General features: G+C 35.8%; 1 protein-coding gene across 1 annotated transcript in view; it reads left to right on the plus strand.

Annotated features, from left to right (window-relative positions):
• The first annotated feature begins 914 nt into the window (after window positions 1–914).
• Window positions 915–22889, plus strand: part of LOC128263953 (meiosis regulator and mRNA stability factor 1-like) — a 518128-nt gene continuing 496153 nt past the window's right edge. Inside the window, exon 1 of the mRNA XM_052999232.1 lies at window positions 915–951. Within this exon, the coding sequence (XP_052855192.1) occupies window positions 930–951 (22 nt within the window). The 5' untranslated portion in view covers window positions 915–929. The remainder of the gene's footprint in view (window positions 952–22889) is intronic.

Below are 22889 nucleotides of genomic sequence, written 5' to 3' on the forward strand. Positions count from 1 at the left end.
TTAAAATCTGGGTATTGTAAGAGGGTTGGTTGGATTAATGCATTTTTAAGTTTTTCAAAGGCTTTTGGACCTTCAGGTGTCCAATTAAATGTTATATTTTTCTTGCAAAGGTGAGTTAAGTGTCTTGAGTAGTGAGAAAATTTAATTAGTGAGTATTTAATTATTTTTATCATCAGTTAAAACACCTTTGTTTGTGCATATGCATGACCTAAGAATGTGATGTCGTGTATAAAAATAAACATTTTCCTGGGTGTAGTTTGAGATTGTGTTTATACCTTGCAGAGGGCATTATAATTTCAGTCAGAAGTTTGCGAGACAGTGAAGGAGACGTTTCCGACCCTATAAAGTATATATATTCTTGATCAGCATCACCATGTGAGTCGATCTAGCCATGTCCGTCTGTCCGTCCGTCTGTCCGTCCGTTTCTACGCAAACTAGTCTCTCAGTTTTAAAGCTATCTGCATGAAACTTTCCCAAAAGTTGTCTTTCTATTGCAGGTAGTATATAAGTCGGAACGAGCCGGATCGGACGACTATAGCATATAGCTCCCATCGATATATAGCATATAGCTCCCATAGGAACATTCGGAAAAATAAATGAAAAAAATTATAACTGCTGTTTTAATTTTTTTTTTAGTTCTACGACATATAGTAATGGTTAAGTATTTTAGGATTACGGTTTAGATTTCATCAAAATTGGAAGACTATAACATAAAGCTCTCATGGAATCAATATGAAATATATAATATAATATAATTTTTTTAATTTTTTTTTTAAATTTAAATTTTAAATTTTTTAAATTTTTTTTAAAATTCTTTTTGATTTATTAATAATTTTTCAGTTCAGAATTACGCTTTTAATTTTATTAAAATCGAAAAACTATATGCCATAGGATCTCAAATAATTGAGCTGCAAATCATCATAGCTTCAATGCTTTTAAACATACACGCAAGTAAATCATAATTTTAATGTCTTTAAGAATATTTAATTTTTACAATAGCTGCAAGGGTATATGAACTTCGGCTTGCCGAAGTTTGCTTCCTTTCTTGCTTCCTTTCTTATATTCTTATTAAAAATTATTTATTATAACGAAAAGTTGTATTTTTGTATATTACAATTGAATGCCTGCCTATCATAAAAATTTATATTTAAGCCGTTCTCTCATACAGCTCAAATTTACAATCATATATGTGTTTAGTTATATTTTGAAAACAAAATTAGTTTTACATTTATTTAAAGTCATCTTGGTTAATTTTGCACTTTTGTCCCGGCTGCTGCTGATGTCCTGGGCCTCTGGGTTCAGGCGGCGCCGTTGCTGGTCCTTGCACAGGTGTTGATATCTTGAGTTTTTTTTTTTGTTTTTTGTTATCCAGGCTCTTTGGACTCAGGTGTGGCCGGTGCCAGTCATCGCACAGGTCATATATTTATGTTTGTTGTATAAATATGCTTTTCATTTCCAGTTTATAAATTATTTTTTTTTGTTAAGTACAGTGCGTGAAAATATGGTGACCACAATGGTCCCATACAGTCTTTTCGACATTTATTATTAGGATTGGAATTTCTTTTTTTAGCGGCGGTTTTATGGTATCTAAAATAAAATATTTGTAGAATTTATTCACGACTATTTTTATTTTTAGTTAAATTTTTGAGATGATCTGCTTTCGCATTTTATTTTTTCCTGGTTCTTTTATTTTTATACCCTTGCAGAGGGTATTATAATTTCAGTCAGAAGTTTGCAACGCAGTGAAGGAGACGTTTCCGACCCTATAAAGTATATATATTCTTGAATAGCATCACTAGGAGAGTCGATCTAGCCATGTCCGTCTGTCCGTCCGTCTGTCCGTCCGTTTCTACGCAAACTAGTCTCTCAGTTTTAAAGCTATCTGCATGAAACTTTCCCAAAAGTTGTCTTTCTATTGCAGGTAGTATATAAGTCGGAACGAGCCGGATCGGACGACTATAGCATATAGCTCCCATAGGAACAATCGAAAAAATAAATGAAAAAATATTATAACTTTTCTGTTTTTTAATTTTTTTTTAGTTCTTCGAGATATAGTAATGGTTAAATATTTTAGAGTTACGGTTTAAATTTCATCAAAATCGGACGACTATATCATATAGCTCCCATAGGAACAATCGGAAAAAAATACAAAAAAAATTATAACTTTGCTGTTTTTTATTTTTTTTAAGTTCTTCGAGATATAATAATGGTTAAATATTTCAGAATTACCGTTTAAAATTCAACAAAATCGGAGGAATATATCATATAGCTCCCATAGGAACAATCAGAAAAAAAGTACAAAAAAAATTATAACTTTGCTGTTTTTAAATTTTTCTATTAGTTCTTCGACATATAGTAATGGTTAAATATTTCAGAATAACGTTTTAAATTTCATCAAAATCGGACGACTATATCATATAGCTCCCATAGAAATAATATATAAAATAACTATCTAATAATTGAGCTGCAAATCATCATTGCTTCAATGTTTTTAGACATATACGCAAGTAAATCATAACTTTAATGTTTTCAAAAATATTTAATTCTTGCAATAGCTGCAAGGGTATATAAACTTCGGCTTCCCGAAGTTTGCTTCCTTTCTTGTTTTAAATGCTTTTACTTTTTTGTTTTTTGCTTTACTTTCGTTTATTTCTCTTTTTTTTCACTCATTCCTAATAATTTTCTTTATATTAGTTTTCATTGTGCTGTGAGGACGCTCAAAGCGCCTCACAATTACCCCACTCAAAAAAAACCCAGTATCTCAGCCATTGAAGGCAGCATTATGTTCTCATTACATGTTAAGTTTCCAAATATAGATTTTAAGCTTAAAACCTAAGTTATCCTAGTTTCAAATATAAGCGCGCGAGATTGCCAGTGTTGATCAGCAAGATCGGTCAGCTGGCCAGTCGGGTCGAAAGTCGATCGTATCGATAAGTTATCGCAATCGCCCGTGAGCACGCGAGCGTGCTGTTAAGCAAAGCGTGCTGTTAAAGGCAAGCTTAGCGCGGATGGCGCGAGCGTACTGTTAAGCGCGATAAGTTATCGCAACCACCCGTGAACATGCGAGCGTGCTGTTAAGCAAAACGTGCCGTAAAAGGCAAGCTTAGCGCGGATGGCACGAACGTGCTGTTAAGCGCGAGCGTGCTGTTAAAGGCAAGCTTAGTGCTGATAACGCGAGCGTCCTGTAAAGCGCAAAAACAAGCGTGTCGACGTGGCACAGCGATCCGCTGAGATCGCTCTTTTTCTTTTGCGGCAGCCGAACAGGACGGACCACCAGGAAAACTCAGCGGAAGGAACCAGCGGACGGCGACATCAGATCAAGCTCAGGAGTAAGATAAACAACAGAGATCAGAGGAAGACAGTACTGAGTGCGAAGGTTAAGGAGAATACAAGAATAAAACTAAAAACCCCAAGTGCTGGTAGTAAAATTTAGTGAACTTCGCGGAGTGTTCTTTCGGGTTGGCCAGGTTGCCGTATTGCGTTTCCAAGGTCTGTTTTCTCTACGCAACGCGGACACCAAAGCTACCCACGTGCTACTCCAGGTCGGGCAAGTTCTCGTCTTGCGTCTCCGAGGTCTGTTTTCTCTACGCAATACGAACGCTTACCATACCGGAGAAAAGCGCGGGAAACTACCGCCGGCCTTTTCTACTCACGTCCAGGTTAGGGACAGGCTAATAAAATTTAGTGAACTTCGGGGAGTGCTTTTTCGGGTTGGCCAGGTTGCCGCATTGCGTTTCCGAGGTCTGTTTTCTCTACGCATCGCGGACAAGTTCTCGTGTTGCGTCTCCGAGGTCTGTTTTCTCTACGCAATACGAACGCTTACCAGACCGGAGAAAAGCGCGGGAAAACTACCGCCGGACTTTTTCTATTCACGTCCAGGTTAGGGACAGGCTAGTAACATTTAGTAAATTCCACAGAGGGGCTCTTCGGGCCAGTGAGGCTTCTGAGTGATCCCGTTAACAAAATCCCGTCGGCAACTCCCAGTCCCGTTTTCGTCTCCTGTGTTTCTACAAATTTAACTGTAGAGGACTCTGGCCGAACTGAAGCCTATCCCAGCCTATGAAAAAGTCCTTACAGTTTAAGTCTTGTTGTTTTTTGTTTATGTAAATTTCACTTAATTTTTAGTTACATAATTATTTGTTCGCCATGTATTTAACATCTTGTCCCACAATGTTCAAAATTATTATTGATAAATTCCATACTTAGTTTCATAGGGAACATAAGCTGTTCCGCTCTTTATTTCTCATTTTCGATTAAATTTCCTTAATGCTAAGTCTGGTTGACAGACCTTTGTGCACAGCGGTAAACGTGCTGTCAATGCAGTTGTGCATAAATTCATCACACATCAGACAGTCGAATCTAAGCATAGTCCCTTAAGACGGCTGTTTTGAATCAACAGTTGGGCACTAGTGAGATCCAAGATTCAATGATTCTTATACACTATTTATTACTCATTAATTGGTTAGGAATATTTTCATATAAGCTTATACTCATGTTTATGCAATGGGCGCGACATGTGCATGGCATTTAAGTAAGTCGGCCTGTGTGTGTGAAACATACCGACACGGCAACAGTCGTCTGCCGGGTGGTCACATTTAACTTGCACTTGGAAATATGCTGACCGTTGGACTTTTGTATATTTATTGCAGCAAAGTGCTACAAAGAGTTTAATATTATTATGTACAGTGTGTACCTGATATGTGCGCATACTACATCTTCCTATTTTTGAAAATAACGTAATATAATGGAGTTTTTTATAAAATATATTCAAAGATAATTTTTACTGTTTTTAATTTTAATTCTTTTTATACCCTTGCAGAGGGTATTATAATTTCAGTCAGAAGTTTGCAACGCAGTGAAGGAGACGTTTCCGACCCTATAAAGTATATATATTCTTGATCAGCATCACTAGGAGAGTCGATCTAGCCATGTCCGTCTGTCCGTCTGTCCGTCTGTCCGTCCGTTTATATGCAAACTAGTCTCTCAGTTTTAAAGCTATCTGCATGAAACTTTCCCAAAAGTTGTCTTTCTATTGCAGGTAGTATATAAGTCGGAACGAGCCGGATCGGACGACTATAGCATATAGCTCCCATAGGAACAATCGGAAAAATAAATGAAAAAAAATTATAACTTTGCTGTTTTTTAATTTTTTGTTTAGTTCTTCGACATATAGTAATGGTTAAATATTTTAGAGTTACGGTTTAAATTTCATCAAAATCGGACGACTATAGCATATAGCTCCCATAGGAACAATCGGAAAAATAAACGAAAAAAAATTATAACTTTGCTGTTTTTAATTTTTTGTTTAGTTCTTCGAGATATAGTAATGGTTTAATATTTCAGAATTACGGTTTCAATTTCATCAAAATCGGACGACTATAGCATATAGCTCCCATAGGAACAATCGGAAAAATAAATGAAAAAAATTATAACTTTTCTGTTTTTTAATTTTTTGTTTAGTTCTTCGACATATAGCAATGTTTAATTATTTCAGAATTATGGTATAAATTTTATCAAAATCGGACGTCTATAGCATATAGCTCCCATAGAAATAATAAAAATATATAAAATAACTATCTAATAATTGAGCTGCAAATAATCATAGTTTCAATGTTTTTTTTTAGCACATACTCAAGTAAATCATAATTTAAATGTTTTCAAAAGTATTTAATTAATGCAATAGCTGCAAGGGTATATGAACTTCGGCTTGCCGAAGTTTGCTTTCCTTCTTGTTTTTTCGTGTTGTTCTTTTTATACCCTTACAGAGGATATTATAATTTTAGTCAGAAGTTTGCAACGCAGTGAAGGACACAATTCCGACCCTATAAAGTATATATATTCTTGATCAGCATCACTAAGAGAGTCCTATGGGAGCTGAGTTGTCCACCACGTTTTTTTTTAAATTATTGAGATTGAGATTGAGCGCTTAATTATTGTTTAAATGTATATTATTAGAATCGCCACTTATTGACACTTTTTCTGAAATTTAATTTTTTATGCACATAACCTCAAGTTTTGCTATTTTGAGTGGTTTTGAAGATGGAATAAAAGGCTACTTAAAAGGCCAAAGAAGATGCTATTTTAGCTTTTTTCAAAACCGCATTAGCTAGTTTCAAGTTGTTCCAAAAAAATCGTAAATTGTCTTCTAACCGAAACACTCATAAAACTTCCGTAAACCTTAACATCGGTAGCCGTCAACCACTTCCTTTCCGACAAGATGAACTAGATGCCGGAAAAGGCGAGTTGCAAATTTATACAATAACACTGCACATTTGTGGGATAAACCACCAATTGTTTTGCACGGGAAATTCCTTAATTACATTTGGAATATTTATAAAAACCATTTTCTATTTTTATTTTTAATAAAACTCTCATAAAAGTATTTAAAAAAAATAATAACAACAAAAATATACAGTTTGGCTGAATTAATAAAACGTTTTATATTCTTAAGGAGCTATAGAAATTAGTCAAGATGCCACATAAGGAGCATACTTGTTAAATTTGAAAAACTATATACTTAGGCACAAAAAAAGGAACAAAAAATTTGTACGAGTTTTTCGAAGAGAACAACAAAATTGGATAAATTGATCAAATGACAGGTATATGATACCTATATTCGCTTGATCCCATTTTGATACCCTTTCAAAGGGTATTATGATTTTAGTCAGAAGTTTGCCACGCAGTAAAGGACACAATTCCGACCCTATGAAGTATATATATTCTTGATCAGCATCGCTAGGAGAGTCGATCTAGCCATGTCCGTCTGTCCGTTCGTCTGTCCGTTCGTCTGTCCGTCCGATTCTACGCAAACTATTCTTTCAATAAAGAGCTATTTGCATGAAACTTTCCCAAAAGTTGTCTTTCTATTGCAGGTAGTATATAAGTCGGAACGAGCCGGATCGGACGACTATAGCATATAGCTCCCATAGGAAAATCGCGAAAAATATATGAAAAAAATTATAAATTTGCTGTTTTTTAATATGTATTTTAGTTTTTCGACATATAGTAATGGTTAAAAATTTAAGAATTACTTAATTATTATTATTAATTTAACTTTTCAATTTAAAAATTTTTTTTTTTTAATTTTTTTAGACTTATTCATAATTTGACAGTTCAGAATTACGATTTTATTTTCTTAAAATCAATAGCTTCAATTTTTTTAAACATATACGGAAGTAAATTATAATTTTAATGTTTTCAAGAATATTTCATTTTTGCAATATCTGCAAGAGTATTTGAAATTCGGCTTGCCGAAGTTTGTTTCCTTTCTTGTTTTAATATAAATGTTGCTTAAGGATGCAAAAAAAGAACTATTGGTTAGTATAATTTCGATATCTTTGAAATAAAGCAAGTAACAAAAGTTACTCGATTATTTCGTCGATCAACGTCGCATTATTTTTGCCCTTAAACAACCATATGAAGAAGAGCTCGATTGCCTTTGTGCCCAACACCAACTGTCCCTGCTACTAAAAAATGCGGATTATTGCGTATGTTTCATCACTTTTTCCTCAATTCCCTGTCATAAATATACTTCTGTCATCGATTAAAAGCGGTTTAATATTCAGAAATAATTAATAATTCAAAATAATTCAAAATCGATCAACGCAAGCAGGCTGCAATTCGCAATACCATCAGCTAAAGAGTAATTCAGAACTGTATAAAAATAACCTTTAAAATCTACCGGGAGTATTGCCGTACTTCGTTGACATTTTGGTCATGGGAAATTGGGACGAGGAATTATAGGTCAGACTTAACGAAGTCGTACTCGATTTGATAAGTCTTTTCTTCTTCTGCGCAAGGACATATGCCATCTAAAAATGCTTGCTAATAAAGTTTTGTGGCTCAAGATCGAAGCCCTAGGCATACAGGCCCCTCTGGACAAGGTCAAGGCTATACCCTCTGCACTAGCGGCATCAGATATGAAGCCACTGCAAGCTTTCGGTGGGCTTATTAACTTGTATCATTATTTTTTTCCTACCAACAAAACTACCATTACAGGGCCAATCTGCTAGAAGCTAAAGCTGCGAAAGGCAAGATGCTAAAAGCTAATAAGGTGTCGTTTGTAGCCATGATTGACTAATGATGCGATTTGTGCTTGATGTGGGAGGACATTTTCAGAAGTTTTGCTGGCCTAAACCTTAAACCAGTAGTCAAAACCCTTAGAGGTATTGGCTAGGGCGAATCGGTAACAATTAGATCTTTTGACGTTGATCTCTAAACAGATGATTAACAACATGAACTGGAGTATGCTACGAACGCAGAAACAGTGTGCTGCAATCCGTCGACCTTATGTTCAAATCAGATGCAGTCAAGTTCATAGCAAAAGATAGAGATTTTGCATCTACATTTAAGGTTATGTGTGTCATGGAGATCGTCGAGGAACCTTTTGTTTAGGACAAATTTCACTTGTCTCATCTGGATAAGAATCAAAATCTAAAGATAGTCCAGCTTGTTACAAAATATAGGCCAGAAAAATCAATTGACTCACCTGTAAATATGCAATTTTTATTGAAAAACGACATTCCAGTTTATCAGCGCCCAATACAAACTTCGTTTGCAAACTAGTATTTTATTGAGATATAAGTGAAGGTATGGCTGGCAAAGGGAATTATTGCCCAGCTCCTCAGAATACGCATCACCAGTTGTACTAGTTGCAAAAAAAAACAGATCGAGACTACCGACGGCTTATTAAAAAAATCAAGACGGACAATTTTCCGATGAGTTTAATTGCTGACGTTCTCGAAAGGTTGCAAGTATCGAATATATTTACAACTCTTGACATGATGAACGGATTCTTTCATGTACCGATTGACGAACAATTCAGAAAATTTACAGCATTCGTGACGCATAACGGGCAGTACGAATTCACGAATTCTCCTGCTGTATTCTGCCGATATCTTACCGTTAAATTCGTTCAAATTCAAACGATCGTAGTGTATATGGAAGACATAATCGTGCCAAGTAAAGACGAAAACGAGGGACTGCAGGAAAAAATTTTGAAATTAGCTTCGAAGGCAGGACTACACTTCAAATGTGAAAAAAACACAATTTTTGATGAGCAAAATCATTTTCCTAGGTTGCCATCGATAACGGAACCATAGCACAGTGGGCAATTTGGTCTCGCTAGCGGCATTTAATTACAATTTTCAATTTCGATTTTTTTTCACAAGTTTATAATTACAATTTTCAATTTCGATTTTTTTTCACAAGTTTATAATACATGCTTTGACTAGATTTATCGCAGCTTTTTAAAAGCTCTACGATCAGCTAATCATCAAAATTTTTTTGAAAAGAGCTTTACAAAATTCTTTCTTTAAAAACAATTGATTTCGAGTTCCTGAAAAATTTAGAATCTTTAATCAATTTTTTAAAAGTTTCGCTTTTTAATAACTTCAAGGTATGTCTTTCATAATAAACCAATGTTTGTGAAAGGTCTATAAATGAGTAACTCATATAACGTTTTATGAGCTTTTTTTTTTTTTATGAGCAACGAAACCGCAGTACTTACCATATTCACATGGATTCAGTCAAACTCTTTTACCAGCAGGAAGTGTGAATCATTGTGCGTCCAAAATGTGTAATGTGAATTGCTACTAACTGCTAACCTTCGAACTATAGCACGTTTTAGGCAAAATGTCAGTAGAAAAACGGAATATTTTCTTAGTATGGCACGCAGAAGCGATCCCAACCAAAAAGTTTCGCGCCATGGAACACATTGTTTTTGGTCCTGTTCTCAAAAACCTTTAATATGCTGTGGAGAAGCAGTGCGAGATTGGCCAAAAGCTGCGAAAATTTTACTAGTAGGCTTATAGTAAAGTGGAAAGACTGTGGAAGAAATAAGGCTTTTCAAGAAAAAAAAACTGGAATGGCTTGATACGCCGCTAGTATTGATTGCAAGATTATATTCCAACATGGTTGGACGTCCACAAAAAGATATTTCAAATTGTTGAAAAAAAACGCAAGTCAACAAATTGTCAGACCCTACTGAAGATGTCGCATCGGATGCATTGTTGGTAGCTGCAGCTTGTATAAATCTGGAAAACGCAGTGCTTTACAGTTGGTGTCAATTGTAAACGCCGACGAAGAGTTCAGCGGTAAGATAATGAAAACTACCCCACAGCGTCTACCGTCAAAATTTTCTGATGACAAAGAACTGGCCCTATTTGTAGATGTTAGACATTCCTACTTCTCATGGAATTTGTCACAGAGAGCCGCCAAAGGACCAACGATGATGTATCGCTACAAAGCTTACTGGACCATACAATTGCTAAGGATTATTGAAGCACACCAAGATTGTTTTCCAAACAATATTTAAAATAATAATAACCCAATTAATTGCTACCAACAAATGGTGATGTGATGGCAGCAGCGGCCATTCTACATACAGGCAAAAATTTGATGACTGCGATGGAAACATGATAGATCAATATTTATTTTGAATTTGCATGGTACCATTGACAGTGCAGATAGGACCGAAAATTTTATTGAAAAACAATCGACCTTCTTCTACTTGATATTTTCGAGAAGAAATGCATTAACTGATAGATATACCAATTGCTAGTACTGGCAGTACGAACAATGGAAACACTGCAAGGAAATTTTTCCAACAACCAAATTTAGCTTCTCGTATAGCAGTACAGATAGATTTAGTACATCGATTCAGTGTAGTCCAACGAGCACTGGCTTGTTGCCACGAAATAAATTCTGAGGCTTTCAGATCATACGCCGAATTGTTTGCTAAAGCATACCCCTGGTTTTATATGCCATCGTCTGTTAACAGAATTTTAATTCATGGAGCAGATATTATAAGCCATTTTTGCCTTCCAATTGGTATGATGTCCGAGGAAGCTCTTTGGAGAAAAAATACAAGGAAAAATATTAGTTTCTTCCGATTTATCAAAGCTTCATTGTCAAATGGGTATCCAATTTCATCTGCCAAAACGATTATCATGGATGATGATGTTAAGAACTTGCTTTTAATAAAGCATCTGGATATGTTAATCTCTGTTTCCGATTCTTGATAGTGTGTCTGGTCAAATCGGTATCCAATTTCATCTGCAAAAACGATTATCATGGATGATGAACTTTTTTTTAATAATCAATCAATCTCTGATTACGGTTCTAGATAAATTCTATTTAAAAAAAATTTTGTTTGTTCTTAAAAATATAATTTATTATGATTTCTTTCTGATCAGAGAAAAAAAACCGACTGAAGACATCTATTTTAGTTTCAAAGTTATGAATTAAATGCCGCTAGACAGACCAAATCGCCTACTATGCATAGCACCAACAAACGAGAAAATTAAAGCAGTCATTAACTTTCCAACTCCTTAAAGCAGACAAGCTTTGCAGCGTTACTTGGGCCTGACGTCATATATGCCGCGATTTATCGACGACTTGCTGCGAAAGAAAAATAATAGACAGGACGAATTGAATTAACGTTGACTGATGAGGGCTTAGCTTAGTTTCCTTCAATTATCTAAAGCAACTGCCAGTATCAGCACCAGTAATCAAACTATTCGAGCCGCTGGCAGGATTTGAACTGCATACAGATGCAAGATTGCTCTCCAAGGATCAACAGTTTCACCCTGTTGTAGTATGCTCACATATCGGGTACACACTGTTTCACTTATATCACTGCAACACTGTAGCATTAGCTATGTACTAATATTCCCAACACTTCAAGTGAAGAGTAATTCGACCCACACAACAATGTTATGAACATCCTAAATGCTGAGCCGGCATGTCTGCATGGGCGGCCTATCATTCGGTTACCATGTGAGCATAACACTTTCTCTCCCATGCGCGGCCGCTGCTTACGCCGCCTATATACACTTATGCATACATTAATATATATATTTAGATACATAAGCGTTGGCCGCGGCGCTGCTCGTTCAGCTATGTGAATTGTAAGCCAAGCCAATTTTAATTTTAAGTCAAGCGACATTCTAGAAATGAGTCCCGAGCTAAACAGACGAAATAATAAAGCCTAATATATTTTATAATAACATTACAGTGCACTCTTTTCTTGTGTATTTTAAAATAAAGCCCCACATATATATAATAACATTACATGGCGACCGTGACATGTGCGCGAGTGAAGTGAACAAAAAGAACAATAACGATAAAAAAAAAATAATATGTAAATAAAAAAAAACTCTCAAACATGCACAAAATAAATATGTTCAAAAAAGTTTATGGTAGTGGCAGTGGCTTAAGTCTATGAGCACCACTGTATAAGAAATTTATAAATCAAAATTTATAAATCTACATTTTTAATCAGCCTGTGCGATGACCAGCACTGGATCCGTCTGAGTCCAAAAGGCCCGGACAACAAAATAATAATACAAAATCAACTTTAAAAAAAAAGAAGAAAAAGCCAAAATAATTGACCAGGACATGTGTGGAAGGCATGGCAAATCCTTCTACACCAACGAAGGAAACTAGAGTGTGGTAGGCAAACCGCTGGCTACACCAACGACGGAGGCATATGAGTGCGGAAGGCCGTCCGCCTTCTGCACAGTCGTGGGAGGCACCTGCTCCTGTTGAGCAAAGGGACGCACCAAGCATACAAGAGGCCCTAGAGTTGTGTCCCAACGATGGACCTCGCCCCCCTACAATAGCTGAGTACAGGGCACGACAGGAGTCCAGCAAACCCATCCACAAACGGAAAAGAAGTGGAAAAAGGGTAGAACTCCTGCAACAGAGAAGACTACTAAAGGACTACAGGAATAATGCAACTACCTCGCAGGAGAAGAAAGTACATGAGCGAAGTATTAAAGAATTGGACAAAATACTTTGCAAACGAGCAAAATATTGTAAATTAGTTATATGAAAACTAACACAAAAAATTTTTTTTTTCCAATTTTCAATATTATTGAAAGGAAATTTATGCGATTATGCCAGCAGACATTTTATTTCATTTATTTAATCAAAACCTAAATTTTTTGTTGATGACCTTATTTTGCTGAGCGTTTCTCAAGCCCTAAAATCAAAGAGAAAGCAAAAACAGGATAAATGAATGAATAACAATAAAATAAACAAATTCTCTAAAGAAAATAAAAGTAATTAAAATAATACCTATATATAAGAAGTATATTTACCCAAAAAGTGGAACCAAACAATATTGACCTATATTGGGTGCATAAGTTAAAAGATTGATTATGATTTTTATATAAAAAAATCTAACTTTTCTTTATTGAGTTGGATTAAGAACTAACTTACTTAGATTAAACAATTGTTTTTATAGCTACGCGTCGCTCCATCGCTGCCGCCGTCTCTGCCGCTGTTGATGTTTCTGCTGACGTTCTTTCATATTATTGGTTGCTGCTCTTGGTCGCCGTCGCCGTTGGCCAAACTTAATTGTAATTGGCCCGTGCATTTTAATTATAGTTTTTGTTGTATGCACTAAGTTGAGTTCGATCAACTTTGGAAATTGGCTATTCTGCATTCCCACGATCGCTGACCAAAAGGTGCAAGCTAAGTTCGTTAGAACTTTATTGAGAGCATTGCTTTGCTGTTAGTTGTGCAATTAATGCTCTCTTCTTCGGTTTGGGAAATTCTATTATTGAGGGCATTGCTTTGCTGTTTGTTGTGCAATCAATGCTTACTCATTTCCTCTGTCTGAGAAATTGTATTATTTTGGGTGTTAACTCTTCCCTCCTTAAACGCGACTGTCCTCGGTCGCAACGTAGTAGAGTACAGGTCCGGAGTGCGTGGGCTTTTCTTGCGTTTCTGGCACGGAAACTGGTGTCCTTTCCGTTGACCTACGTCTTCGTAGGAGTTCCGTGATTGATCCTATTATAAGTAGTAGTAGGATGATGGCGGATCCGTAGCTAACGGAAGATTATATGGTTGCCTTGCTTCTTAATTTTTCCAGCGCTTTTGTGTTGTTAATGTTGAGTTCCTTGACCATTTGTAGTGAGAGAACTTCCTCTAACTTAGTCTTTTCGCCCAATAGTTGGAATAACGGAGGTTCTGGTTCGACTACGTTGATTTCCTTTGACTTGAAGATGGTTTCACCAATTGTTACCGTCGAATTACGATATTGTATTATGAAAGAGCCTTGCAGTTGTAGAAGTTTTTCATCTAGTGAGACTGGTCCATTGAAGTTGTTTAGCAGGATGGTGCCTGGTAGTATTTCTTTGAAATCCGGTATAACAAATTTTCTGAATTACAAATTGTCTTATCATTATAGGATTCACAAGGTTTAATTATTGCCAATAATTGTCTCTTACATTCTAAAAAATTTTCATATTTTATATCATTGATTATTTGGGCTTTTTTTATTGCTTTAATTTTTAAAGTTCTACAATTATCTGATTCAATGGTTGGTAAGCTAATAATGTAAATAAGGTCGTTGCCATTTGTGGCTAACTTGATTCGAGCAAATTCCAATAATTCTTCTATGTTAAAAAATAAGTTATTTTCTTTTTTAAAAATTTCTTCCACTATTTTGGTTTCTGTGTTTGTAAGTACAAATGAATTTATTGTATTAGATTTGGCCCATGTAATTGCGTATATTATGTTAATTATTTCTTCTTTTATTAATTGAATTTTATACTTTAAAATATTTGCTTTCTGATTTATGATTTCTTCCGAGCTCTGGGTAATTTTCAACATTGCATTAGTAGCGTTAGTAAGTTGGTTTATTTTTTGATTAATTAATCTGTTAATTACTACTTGTCTATTGTTGTTTTCTAGCTGCTCATTTATCTTGTCTTCTAAGATCTGATAGTCGTGGTGATCTGGCGATCCCGCCAGCCATTTCCATGCAGTACCTATTGCTTCTATTGCCCTTTTTTGTCTTTTTTGAGTTTGGAGTATGCGTAAATCCGTTTGGATTTGTTTTAGTTCATAGGAAAGATATGGGTGTAATGGATGAGATGGGGTGAGTGAATGAAATGATTCTTCTAACTTCGCCAGAGTTTCTTCATAGCGTTGTAGGTTAAAGATGTGGATGATTTTAAATGTTCCGTCTTGTTTAGCCGCTAATCCGGTTTCGAGTGAGATGATTTGTGAATTGGAATAGTCGAGGACTGTAGTTATTCCCAAGCATGTTGGTAAAAATAATCTGAAAAATTATGTTCTTATATTATTTTTATGTATGATTTTTCCGGTTTGTGTTTTAATGGTGGTCGTTCTATTTTCCGCTACTTTCTCGGTTTTGTATCTAGGTGTAAGTTTAGTTCCTAATCTTTTATCTATTTTTACATGTACAGTTTCGCCTGGCTTAAAAAGTTTTGGTAATATTTTTCCTTGATTATGGTATTCGAGGTCGGCTGTTTGTTTATTTTTAATTTTCTTTTTTATTTCTTCTCGTTTCTTTTCTATGTCTTCTGTTGAACTAGAGATTGTGCTTCTGAAAAATATGTCTATGGGTCTTTCTTTTGTTACAGAATGTATCGATTTATTATATTCTTGAACTGCTTTAAAGATTAAATCTTCAAATGATATGCTCCCGTTGTCTTTTTTGAGACACCGCATGATTTCAGATAGGGTTGAATGAAACCTTTCTATTTGTCCGTTACTTGTCGTTGCGTACGGTGCGGTGGTGTGTAATGATATTTTGAGTTCATCTTCTAACATAAACTTTATTGCTGCTGAGCCAAATGATCGTTCGTTGTCCATTATTATCCATTTCGGCATACCGAAAGCAATTAACATTTCCCTCAACGGATTTTTAATATCTTCAGATGCTCTTGACTCTAAAATTTTTACTTGAACATATTTTGAAAACTTGTCAATTCCCGTTAAGACTCTATGTTTTTCGGTAATATAAATATCTATGTGAACTATTTCTCCTGGGTAATTAGGAATAGGGGTCGGTTGGATTTCTCCTTTTGGGGGGTGTCTATCGTATTTTGATTCTTTACAAGTTTGACAGGCTTGAACTATTGCTTGGATTTTCTTGGTAAGTTGTGGAAAGAAATAATTCTTCAAAATTTGTAATTTGTTCTCTTTTGCATCTCTATGGGCTCGTTTATGTTCGAGGGTAATTATTTCGTTTCGTTGGGACTCTAAAGTTACGTCGTCTATTTCGTTTTGAGTAAACCTTACCTTGTATGATTTAAAATAGGTAGGGTAAATGTTTTGAATTTTTCCCATTACCTCTTCGGATGTAATGATTCCGTTTATAAGCTTAGGATCAAGTTTACTAGTTAAAATTGCAATAAGTTTTTCTTCCGTGTAAGATTTTTGTTTAATTATGTGTCTGTGGTATGTTGGGAATGGCATTTCGAAGCTATAGGAATCTGTATCGGCAGTCAGTAATAATAATTGGTTTTTAAATACGTTAATTGGAGCTTCTACTGAAAATATGAGGTTGTGTGACGAGCTTTCGTCGCTATTGGCTGATGCTGAGGAGCTGATTGAATTAATTTCTGCGGGGGCCCGGGACAACGCGTCCGCTACCACATTAGCTACTCCGGGCTTGTACCTGATCTCGTGGTTATACTCGCCAATGAGGTCTCTCCAGCGTTTAAGCTTAGCGTTATGGTTATTTACGCTATTCGAAAAACTCAAGGGTTGGTGATCCGTGTATATTACCACTTTTGAATACCCGTAAAGATATTGTCTTAAACTTTGGAGCGCCCAAACGATCGCGAGCATCTCTCTTTCGTTAGTTGCATAGTTCTCTTCAGTCTTTGACAGGGTGCGTGAAATGAACGTTATTGGCCTATGATTTTGTTCCAATACTGCGCCTATTGCGTAACTTGAAGCGTCAGTAGTCAGTTGAAATTCTTTTCCGAAATCTGGATAGGCAAGGGTAACCTCCCTGGAGACGAGAGTATTTTTAAGTTTCTCGAATGCTGTAATCGCATCTTTTCTCAAGTTGATAGCAGTTCTGCTTGACTTGGTCTTAGATATCCGGCCTTCTTCGCCTCTTAGAAGAATGGTTAGGGGTTTTGCTATTTTGGCGTAATCTTTTATGAACCGCCTATAATAACCTGTCATGCCCAAAAAGGAACGGAGATCTTTTAATGTTTTTGGGACTGGAAATTTTGTAATCGCTTTTATTTTATCTATGTTGGTTTTTACTCCATTTTCTGATATTGTGTACCCCAAGAAGTCTACTTCGTTTTTAAAAAAATGGCATTTCTCTATTTGAACCCTCATATTTGCGTTTTGTAGCGTTGAAAATACTCTTTCCAAGTTTTTGCCGTGCTCCACTTCGTTTTTGCTAAAGACTATAATATCATCAACGTATACATAGCAAATTTTCCCTATGTATTCTCTCAATATGTCGTCTAACGCTCTTTGAAAAATGGAAGGGGAATTTTTCAAACCGAATGGGAGTCTCGTAAATTCATATTTTCCGCCATTTACCGCGAATGCTGTTTTTTCAATGTCTGTATCTTTCAGTGGTATTTGATGAAAACCGCTCTTGAGATCTAATACCGAAAAATATTTGTTGTCCCCGAGCTGCGCAATAATTTCTCCAATTTCGGGTATGGGATACCGGTCTGAGATAGTAACTTCATTAAGTTTCCTATAATCAATTACTAATCTGTACTTTTTTTCTTCGGACTGGCCGGACTTTTTCGGGACTACCCAGACTGGTGCATTATATGGTGATCTTGAAGGTCTTATAATACCATCTCTTAGCATCTCAGTTATTTGTTTTTCTACCTCTTGTTTGAGTGATATTGGGTATGGGTAATGTTTTCCGTAAACTGGAGAATCTGATGAAGTTCTGATCTCACCTACTACTTTAGTTGTGTATGCTAACTTTGAATCGGGATCTGCGAAGAGGATTTTGTGGCTTTGTACGAGGAGTTTTATTATTGATTTTTGTGACTCGGTCATATGGCTGACTTGCGGTCCAATTGTATTTACTGCTTGTGTCGCTAGTTGATGAATTTTAATTTTGCGTTTATTTCCGAGAATTAATATATCATTTTTTACATCTATTATTGCTCCTAGTCTTTTCATTGTGTCATTGCCCAAGATACCATGAAAGGTTTTCAGGGTGTCTAGTAAAAAGAATTTCATGGGTGTATCCGAAATATTAGCGAGCTTAAGTATTGCGTGTTGTGTTATTTTATTGTTACCACCGACTGAACTAACTGAAAAAGTGTTCTCATTTGGCTTTGGATTTGGTACTAATTGATTTTGAATATAATTTTGATTAGAGCCCGTGTCGATTAAGAATTTTAGAAATTTCCGTTCCCCGTGGTTACTTTAAAGTAAGGTAGTGAGGAACGATTTATTCTAAAAAATAAAGTTCTGACATATCTATGTATTCTTGTTGTTCGTTATCGCTTTGCCATACATATTCCTCCTGAAGTTCGTTAACGTTATTTTCTTCTGCCAACTGATAATACTCTTGTTCTGAACTTGATGAAGCTTCATCTGAATTTTGCTGCGCGTTACTTCCTGTCTCTGGTTGAATATGGAACTGTCTTGGCATCTTATTATTATTTGGGGCATTAGCGGTGCTGAGAGGTCTTTTCCCTGCATAATCATTATTTGCTGGTTTGTTCATATAATTTATATGACGTGATCGAACTGACTGATCTACGTCCATAGGTACCGGTTTCGGTTGTGGTCGTGGCGGAGGTTTTGGTATGTTATAGGACGCTACTACACCGGATTGGTTTGTATAAGGTTGACTATAAGATTTGAATTGGTTAGTTTGAGTAATTAGGGGTTTTCCGGATTGGTTTGGGTTATGGTAGAGATGCGGATGGAAATTTTGTTTGACGGCTACCATCCGATATGGTTGTTGAGGTTAAGGTGGTAGCATGGGTGCCCTCCCTAAATACGGAGTTTTTGGTGTCTGGTTATTCCTAGCATTTTGATTCTCTAGCAGACTGCATAAATGTAGAGCGTGTCCTAAGTCATGTGGTTCTTTAATGGCCAGCAATTGTGCCAGGTTTCCATTAAGTCCTCTGACAAAAGTGTCTAAGGCTTTTTCCCTATACATGGCTGTCAGAGATTGTATAGTTTCTTGTGAGGCATCTAAGCTGCCAATTTGGTTCAGAATTAGTGATAATTGTTGATAGACTGCCTGATAATATTCATCTATAGTATTGTTACCTTGGTTAAGAGCATATAGTTGATATTCTAAGGTCTTTAAGTCGCGCTTGTCGGCGAAATGCGCTGTTAGGCATTTTGAAATAGCTGTCCAATCTAAGGGGGTATTATATGATTCTAATACTGCGTCCGCTTGACCAGTAATTTTGTTACGGATTGCTAAAAGAATTCCATAATATTTTGGTGAACCAATTCTGTTTTCATAGATTTTTAACACCCTCTCGACACTTTTCCTCCATGATGAATATTCACTTTTGTTTCCTGAAAAGTCTCTAAGTGTCCGAACAATGTCTGGTAATTTATCTAACTCACTAAGATTGTGCGTTAATTCTCTTTTAATTGTTTGGTCTGTATATTTGGAAAAATCTTTATTTGGATTAAGTATTTCCTTTACTAGTTTACTGAGATTTGTCTCTAAGATTGTTTTTATTTTTTCCTCAATGTCCCTCTCGGTCATGATTCGTGTGTTTATTTGTGTGGAACTGGCTGATGAGGGTCCGGTAAGATTCGCGAGTCTGTCTGCCAAATCTTGTTCGGTCATTTTGGGTATGGATATATGAGCAGCGAAAAGTTTAATTTAATTTTTTAATTTTAGTTATTCAGAATTCGGAAGTTGTCTTCTAAGAATTAGGGTGTGCGATTTTTTATTACCTTTGTAATTATTGTGTGGGAATTTTTATTTTCCCTATATTTTGGATTTTTTTCTTTTTAACTCACTAAAATATGTCTTCTACACTTTATATTTGGGTAAAACTTTTTCTTCTTTGAATATTTTTCGATTAAATATTTTTTATGTTTTTGTTAATAAATTGCTTAAAACTATTCTTACAGTAGTAACATATCTCGGCGTGCTCTCGTGATGACAGGCTCGGCAGATTCCGTTTTATCCCACTCTGCAACGATCTCTCCTGAGTGTGAGTTTACTAAGGGGCCTTCTCTGTACCTTAATTCACGTTCCCTTCGAACGGATACTAAAGGGATCACGGCGATAAAATTTGGCCTGATTATTCCACCGGGTACAAGTCCTGTTTTTTTTTTTCAGGAGTGACAATTTGCGGCGTTTTTTTAAACGGCACTTTTGCACTTCCGAATCTCGGTATTTTTGGTTTTTTACTTCTCACTGATTAGGCGGAGGTTTGAAACGAAACGTCAGAATTTTTTACTTTCTGAACTTCGCGAGACGCGGAACTTGTTATCCCTTCGCGGTTTTAATCAGGTCCCTGCTCGGGCGCCAGTTAAAAGATTGATTATGATTTTTATATAAAAAAATCTAACTTTTCTTTATTGAGTTGGATTAAGAACTAACTTACTTAGATTAAACAATTGTTTTTATAGCTACGCGTCGCTCCATCGCTGCCGCCGTCTCTGCCGCTGTTGATGTTTCTGCTGACGTTCTTTCATATTATTGGTTGCTGCTCTTGGTCGCCGTCGCCGTTGGCCAAACTTAATTGTAATTGGCCCGTGCATTTTAATTATAGTTTTTGTTGTATGCACTAAGTTGAGTTCGATCAACTTTGGAAATTGGCTATTCTGCATTCCCACGATCGCTGACCAAAAGGTGCAAGCTAAGTTCGTTAGAACTTTATTGAGAGCATTGCTTTGCTGTTAGTTATGGCAATTAATGCTCTCTTCTTCGGTTTGGGAAATTCTATTATTGAGGGCATTGCTTTGCTGTTTGTTGTGCAATCAATGCTTACTCATTTCCTCTGTCTGAGAAATTGTATTATTTTGGGTGTTAACTCATATACTCTTAATAATAATCATTGTCATCATGAGCGCAAAAATTATACAAGTTGCACAATTATTGTTTAAAGAAGAAGTATTTAAGCAGAGCACACGATCTAGATAAGATCTAAAAAAAAGATGCTAGAGTGTTAAATTTCATACACATTTATTAAAATTATGGCATTAAAATTATGGCATTAAATACTATAGAATCGGATAGCTGTCTTGAGGAAATAATTATTAAAGACCCAGAATTTAGAATGCGTGCATTAACCATTCTTCATTGTCATAAAAACTTCATTACCATTTCTGAATTTGAATATAACTATATGGAAAAGTACAATTTGGAATTCAGCATTTTGTTTGCTTGCACTAAAAAAATAAAGGGTTTAATCCTAGATACCTTGCCATACGTCTCAGTAAAGGAGATCGTGGATTACCATCCTATACTCGGTGAAACCACGATAGTTATGGTAAAATTACATAGATAATATTGCCATGGAATGGAAGGAATTGTATCCGAAATTGAATAAAACAAAAACAGAATTCGATAAATCCTACAAATCTCTTAATTAAAACAGACCAATTCAAGGGAGCAAGAAACATGCAGAAATAGTAGTAAACTGTTTTAACGAGACGCGTATATTAATACATGGGCAACGATGATGATCATTGGTCAAGAGTATTAAAATTTTTGAAGAGGCTCAGACAAAATCTAATATCGATAAAAGAAAAATTAAATTTAGATATCTCTGTACCTACCATTCTTAATACCGCAATAACAGTTGAAACCGATGAAGAATCAACATTCGAAGAGCCAGCTGGCATTGATCAGACAGAGCGAGAAGAGTTCAACACGAAAATAAAGGAAGAAGATTTAAATAAGCTGACTAAATAATCATAACTAAGAACAACTTCGAAATGGCACAAACAAATATTGACTTCATTAACACTGCGTCAAAGCTTATACCAGTTTTCGATGGTAAAGCAGAAAACTTAACTAGTTTCATTGATGCATTGCATAAAATAGAGTCAATAAAAGGCGAACACGAAAGCCTAGCTGTCTCTATAATAAAGACAAAGCTAAAGGGTGTAGCCAGAAATCTGATTGGAAACGAAACAACGGTAGGTAAAGTGATTGCCAAATTAAAAAGTAACGTCAAAGGCGAGACTGTAGAAGTATTGTCAGCAAAGCTAATGAATCTACAGCAACGCAATAAAACTGCCAATCAATACACATCAGAAATTGAGCACATAACGAAGGCTTTAGAAAGTTCGTACATAACATACGGCTTAGCACTAGAACTAGCAAGAAGTTATTCCACACAGCACGCAGTAAAAGCAATGACTAAAAACTGCACGATTGATAAGGTGAAACTTATCATGCAAGCCGGCAATTTCAACACAATGAGTTTCAAAATTCGTAAACAGTTGCACAGAAGCAACTGGTCAACCAAACTCGGTCCTTTACTACAACAACTATACACCGCGGACGCGGAAGTTATAGAGGTAATTTTCGTGGTCGTGATAACAATTATAGTTACTACAACAATACCAACCATACCAATGGTCGCGGCAACTACAGAGGAAACTCAAGGGGCCGTGACAACTCTAGCGGAGGGTACAATAACAACAATACAAATAATGTAAGAGTAGCCAATGACATTTCGGGAAACTCCCAAAAACTTTTAAATACTCAACAGTAGAGAAAATAACAGTTCATTATATTTATTTCAGCCAGAATATATTCGTCTCATTCACCCATGTGGCTACCAGAAAAGAGCTTGTCTTTTTGGTAGACACAGGTGCCGAAATCTCTGTAGTAAAAGAAAATTCCGATATATTTCAAAACGTACAAGATAAGAACATAATAGATATAAGGGGAATAAGCCAAGAAATTACTAAATCCAAAGGCTTAACATCAGACTACCAAGTACATAATTTAACACGATTTTCACATTGTAGACTTACACTTAGCTGTCCTTTGTGATGGCATTTTAGGAATTGATTTCATTAAAAAATTCAACTGCCAATAAGACTTCCAGCCATCTGAAGATTGGCTTATAATAACCGAAACAATTTAAAATTTCCAATTTATGTTCCAATAGAATACAGTTCTGGCAATA

The sequence above is a fragment of the Drosophila gunungcola genome, unplaced genomic scaffold (genome assembly GCF_025200985.1).
Source record: "Drosophila gunungcola strain Sukarami unplaced genomic scaffold, Dgunungcola_SK_2 000033F, whole genome shotgun sequence".
Taxonomy (NCBI): domain Eukaryota; kingdom Metazoa; phylum Arthropoda; class Insecta; order Diptera; family Drosophilidae; genus Drosophila; species Drosophila gunungcola.